This window comes from Physeter macrocephalus, chromosome 9 (assembly GCF_002837175.3).
Source record: "Physeter macrocephalus isolate SW-GA chromosome 9, ASM283717v5, whole genome shotgun sequence".
NCBI lineage: Eukaryota > Metazoa > Chordata > Mammalia > Artiodactyla > Physeteridae > Physeter > Physeter macrocephalus.
In genome coordinates this window covers 83,103,810-83,109,809 of record NC_041222.1, presented here as the reverse complement: position 1 = coordinate 83,109,809, position 6,000 = coordinate 83,103,810, and the positions used below count along the sequence as shown (strand labels likewise).

Below are 6,000 nucleotides of genomic sequence, written 5' to 3'. Positions count from 1 at the left end.
AATTTTTTTTTTTTTTTTTTTTTTGGCTGCATTGGGTCTTTGTTGCTGTGCATGGGCTTCTCATTGTGGTGGCTTCTCTCGTTGCGGAGCACAGGCTCTAGGCACGCAGGCTTCAGTAGTTGTGGTGCGTGGGCTCAGTAGCTGTGTCTCATGGGTTCTAGAGCACAGGCTCAGTAGTTGTGGCGCACGGGCTTAGTTACTCTGCAGCATGTGGGATCTTCCAGGACCAGGGATCGAACCCGTGTCCCCTGCATTGGCAGGCGGATTCTTATCCACTGTGCCATCAGGGAAGTCCCTGTGATACAAGTTTTAATATAACATCATACTATAAAGATGTAGGTGAAAATGGAATGTTCAGTGGCATCACGTTTTGTTCCCATGTTTCCTCTTTGCTGAGGTTGACATCATTTCTTAGTCAACTTTCACACAAGCAGAACTATATTTTTTCTTGTTCTCTTATTAGCTTTCACCTTCTTGTGAAAGGTGGAGGGAGATGACATAGACATTAGTATTTGCAATAGAAATAAATATCAGTAGAAGGCCTAATAGTTGGTGGTGATATCAGTAAGAAACTAAAGGTCAGTCTTACCCATTGCATACCTCAGTCTGCCCAGCCACGTTCTGCATTTTTGCTTCCACAGGTCAGACACTCCCCTCATTTACAAAGCAGTGCCTAGCTGGTTCGTTCGGGTGGAGCATATGGTAGACCAGCTGCTGAGGAACAATGACCTATGTTACTGGTGAGCAATAAGATGTGTGTCTTCATAATGTCCTTTGTTATGTAGTTAGTACTGGTTTATACTGCCCTCAAGTTATAGTAATTTTAAAAGCCATCTTTTATTTTATATTGTAATAATAGCTATTTTTCTGTTTATTCAGGAACACAAAATAATTTAAATAATATTATATAACAGAAGAAACAGCCCTCTTAGGACATATAGGAGAACATTTTTCTTTTTTAAACCCAGTGGAAATGAGAAGTTGCCATTTGTTTGATTTAAAGAATGGAATGACTTTGGAAAACTGGCTGTGCTCTCAGAGTCCATTAGCTTTAAATAATAGTCATTTTCCGGATATACATTTATTTTTGGATATACCTACAAAAGCCATTTACACTTACTATTTTTGACACTTGTTGAGTTCCTAAAATATGGCGATGTCTTGTGTACACTGGTTTCATGGATAAACACTGCAGGGACAGAAGCCTTTCTCTCCTCAGCTAATATCTAAACTGCAGAGAGGTGTTACAATAGTTCCTCTATTTTTCCATAGGGGATATGTTCCAAGACCCCCCAGTGGATGCCTGTAAACACAGATAGTACCAAACCCTATACTGTATATACTGTGTTTTTCCTATACCTACATACCTATGATGAAGTTTAATTTATAAATTAAGCATGGTAAAAGAATATCCAGATTGCCAGCATCACTGCTTTTGCCCTTTGGGGCCAATTTTTAAGTAAAAATAAGGGTTATTTGAACACAGGCACTGAGATAATCAACAGCTGATGTGGTAGCCGAGATGGCTGCTAAGTAACTAATGGGTGGGTAACATATACAGCCTGGATACGCTAGACAAAGGGATAGTTCATTTCCCAGGCAGGATGGAGTGCAAGGGTGCAACACTTCATCATGCCACCCAGAACAGCGTGCAGTTTAAAACTTATGAACTTTTTACTCCTGGAATTTTCCTTTTAATATTTTTGGACCACGGTTGGCTGTGGGTAACTGAAACCATGTAAAATGAAACCACAGATGGGGGGGACTACTGTACTTCAACCTGTAGGTGCAAAAATGATAAAAAACTAAATCTATGTATTCCAGAAGAATGTTTTTCCCTGAGAGTTTTGAGGGTGATCACTATTTCTTATTTTCCCCAAAAATCCAACTTGACTTTAAGTTGTGTTCTCTGGGGAAGTAAGAAATAGTGCATTTGATTTTGGAAGAATGGGGAGAATCTCAGGGCAGTAAAAGAAAACTATAGCTTTCTATATTTCTTAGCAAAATGAATTTCTCAGGAGCAAAATGTTTTTTCATTTTTATACCTAAGAAGCTCTTTAGTTTCCTAGTGGAGTGCTGAATATAGAATATTCGTATGGCTGCCTCATTGGGGGTGGTGGCAAGAGGTGTGCAGGCCTATAAACTGACCTAGGATGGTAACTGCAGCACCTGAGAGGACAGAATGTTTTGGAGCCTAGGTGTGCCCTAACTCAGCCTTGAGCTTGGCAGCGTTTCCTACAAAGCTGAACCTTAAAGAATAAGGAGTCATTTACCAGTCAGAAGCTATCAGAGCCTTGGGTAGGGGGGGTGGCTGAGGGAAGGAGGGTGGCAGGGTGAACATTATAGAAGTGGAGGGATGGCATGGACAGAGGCAGTGAGGTAAGAAGCTGCATTCTAAGGAACTTGCCTTATTGCTAGAGCCTAAAGTGCAGTGGCATGGGAACTGCAGGTGAGCCTGGAGAGGCAGCTTCTCACCAGCTACACATAACCCCGCCTATTCAGACTCTTACTTAGGTGATTAAGAGCCCTTGCTAATGAGTTTCAGTAAAAGCGCTATTGTATGGATGACCTGAAGACTAGATCTAAGTAAGATCAGGCTGGCTGTCGTCATGGTGGTTGGTTAAAGTATTGTGGCAGTCCTGCAGTTGGAGAGCAGGACAGGGAAGCTTGTGTGCTGTGAGGTTTCATATTACAGAGCATCTTCCTGGGATGGATTCATAGCAGAAACAGCCTCTGTGGGTCTTCTGGTGCTGTCCATTTGGAAGACATTCTCCTAGGAGTGAGCTCAGCCTTTCCAGAATGTTAGGTTCACAAAGGCTTATGCAGATCTAATTTACAAATTTACTTACTAATGTTTTTATGTGATTGGTTATCTGATCTGTTTATTGCAGGGTCCCAGAGTTTGTGCGAGAAAAGCGATTTGGAAATTGGCTGAAAGATGCACGTGACTGGGCAATTTCCAGAAACAGATACTGGGGCACTCCTATCCCACTGTGGGTCAGCGATGACTTTGAGGAGGTGAGGCAGGGCAGTGTTTACTTGTGTTGATTTTTGCTAAAGCACTTCATGCATCTCAGTATGGGGTAAAAGAATATGGTTTCTTTTTTTCTTTGCCCCTTTCTTATTGCATCAGTTTTGTTTTCCTTTGTTCCTTCCTAGAATCATGACATAAATAAGAATATGTTTTTAAGATTTTAATTTATTTTTACTTTAATTAAATATAGTTTTAAATTTCCCTCTGTGTAAAAGTGAAAAATATAATTTGTATTTTTCTTGGGAAACTCCTCACATTGTTTATCTTGTGTTGCTCAGAACTCTTTCTCCTTTTGAGTTTCTGATGAACAGAACAGAGACTCCACCCACTGCACTAAGTCACAGCATATTAAAACAGCCTTATAGTGATAAAAAAGGACGACTTAAGAAGATTACCAAAGCATTGCAGACCTTTAATTTAAAATCAAATGTGTGTGTGTGTGTGTGTCTCTAAATAAATACATACATAGGTCTATAGATGTATTCCCTCTGTCCAATGCTGACAGCATTAGAACAGTCATGAGCAGCAGCAGCAGCCCAGGGACCTCAGTAAATCTCCAGTAGGGACCTGAAAGGCAACAGTGAAGTAACTGAATCAGAGGACTTTTCAGGACTGAGCTGGAAGGGCAGAGAAAGAGGCTGTGGGTATTCATTAGGTAGTAGATGACCTCTGGGTGTGAACCCACAGCAGCTCCTGCTGGTGCAGCCCGGCTACACGGCCCCTGTTAGATGACTCACCCTGTTCTGAATGCCCCTGCTGGGCCCATCTCCCAGCCTCCTTACATGAATATAATCCTAATGTCTTGCAATCTGTTTGGTCCAGTTCATGCACAATAAATTAGTTCCAGCTTTGACTTGAGAAGATTTCAGATTAAAGAGCCAAGTTCAAGTGCCAGAAACAAACTAAGATGCCTTAGAGTAACAGTCTAGGCATTTCACTTATGCTGGTTATTTTTGGCAGAGATTTGGACATAGTAGACCCTCAAGAAATACTCATTGAGATGATGGCTGTGAAATTCTCTCCTTGTAGGGAATCCCTCTTATATAGGGGTAGATAGCAAAGAAGTGAAATCTGCTCACCAATTCAGACAGTGACCTATAGTCTTTCATGAGGTAAGCCACCTTGATGATAACTCATGAAGATCAAAGGTTTCTAAACCTAAACATGAATGTTCCATAAATTAACTCTGTTTGATCTTTGGCTCTGAGGCTTTTTAACTTTGTTTTGACAGGTGGTGTGTGTTGGGTCAATGGCAGAACTGGAAGAACTGTCAGGAGCAAAGATCTCAGATCTCCACAGAGAGAGGTCAGTTTCTGAATGTTTGATTCACTTCAGTTCAGTATCAGGATAGGTAGCCTGTTAAGACATGGTCTCTGTATCAGATCACAGAGCCACATGTAGAAATCAAACACTAGTTTGCTGAATTACTTCGTGTTGATTCATGTCATATTGAGGAAAGGTGGCCTCTTGTCCTTGAGTTAGATGTCAGGAGACTTTGGTATATAACCTTCCAGATGGAGCCCCGATGGTGCTCTCTGAAAGCCTGTGATAACTGCCTATATTTCTGTTTGCAGATGCATATGAAAGAGCTGTGAGGGCGTTGTGTTTCCTCTTGGCAATTAAACTGTAATTTCTGTTTTGCTTAAAATTAATAGAAGTGACTACTTCTTTGTTTACTAGCATTGACCATCTGACCATTCCTTCACGCTGTGGGAAGGGATTGTTGCATCGCATCTCTGAAGTGTTTGACTGTTGGTTCGAGAGTGGCAGCATGCCCTATGCTCAAATTCATTATCCATTTGAAAACAAGAGGGAGTTTGAGGATGCATTTCCTGCAGATTTCATTGCTGAAGGCATTGACCAAACCAGAGGATGGTATGTTTCTTGTTCTTTAAAGCGTTTTTAGATTTTTATTTATTTATTTATTTATTTATTTATTTATTTATTTATTTTTGGCTGCATTGGGTCTTTGTTGCTGTGCGTGGTCTTTCTCTAGTTGAGGCGAGCGGGGACTATTCGTTGCGGTTCGCGGGCTTCTCATTGCAGTGGCTTCTCTTGTTGCGGAGCATGGCCTCTGGGCACGCAGGCTTCAGTAGTTGTGACGCACGGGCTTAGTTGCTCTGCAGCATGTGAGGTCTTCCTGGGGCCAGGGATCGAACCTGTCTCCCCCGCATTGGCAGGCGGATTCTTAACCACTGTGCCACCAGGGAAGTCCCTCTTTAAAGTGTTTTATTGATTTGATTTAACAGGTATTTTCCTGAGCATTTAGCATTTATCAGCTGGGTGCTGGGGAGATTGTGTCAAACAAGACAGGCTCTGCTCCTGCTCTCTGCCCCTCACCACTAAACATACCATAAAAGTTGTCTTTTGAGCAGGAATCTCACACTATATTAGGGCTGTAGTTTTAGAGTTTGAATTGTTTCTTTCACATTTTGGAATACAGAGATTTTGGTGTATGGAAGGGTTAAGTGATACAAAACAATTAATGTGTCCTTAGTTTGTTTACTTCAAATCATTTACACAAGTGTTTAGTGGGTATTTACATACAAGATACTGGAGTGGGTGCTACAAATTGGAGGGTTAGTTGAAAATGTACTAAGATGTTAAGGCTAGCCTCATAACATTCTAAAAAATCCAGGTTTAAAATTTTTAAAAAAGAAAAAAAAAACATGGTGGGGAGGACTTTGGCATTGGTTTTATCTGATGCCTTATCTAAAGCAGTACCCTCATCCTCTTAATTAGAAAAAGATGAATTACCTTCTCTTCATGCATGAGCTTGGCTGACCCAGGTTCTAATTATACTTTCATTAGTAATGTTTCTGCAGGAGTGTTTAAAGAATATTGGTATCATTTTCTGTCTTTACAACTTGTAGTCATCACAAACTGATGGAATTCCAGCCTTAATGTTCTTAATGTTTTCAGCTTCCAATCCATTTTTCTATAGAAACAGCTACCATATACAAACT

General features: G+C 40.8%; 1 protein-coding gene across 8 annotated transcripts in view; it reads left to right on the top strand.

The window, feature by feature from the left end:
* Positions 1-6,000, top strand: part of IARS1 (isoleucyl-tRNA synthetase 1) — a 94,541-nt gene that overhangs the window by 42,451 nt on the left and 46,090 nt on the right. For all 8 annotated transcript variants that reach the window (XM_024117188.3, XM_024117187.3, XM_024117186.3 and 5 more), the window contains exons 13-16: positions 642-740; positions 2,892-3,018; positions 4,266-4,339; positions 4,715-4,909. In XM_024117188.3, coding sequence (XP_023972956.1) covers positions 642-740; positions 2,892-3,018; positions 4,266-4,339; positions 4,715-4,909 — 495 coding nt within the window. The remainder of the gene's footprint in view (positions 1-641; positions 741-2,891; positions 3,019-4,265; positions 4,340-4,714; positions 4,910-6,000) is intronic.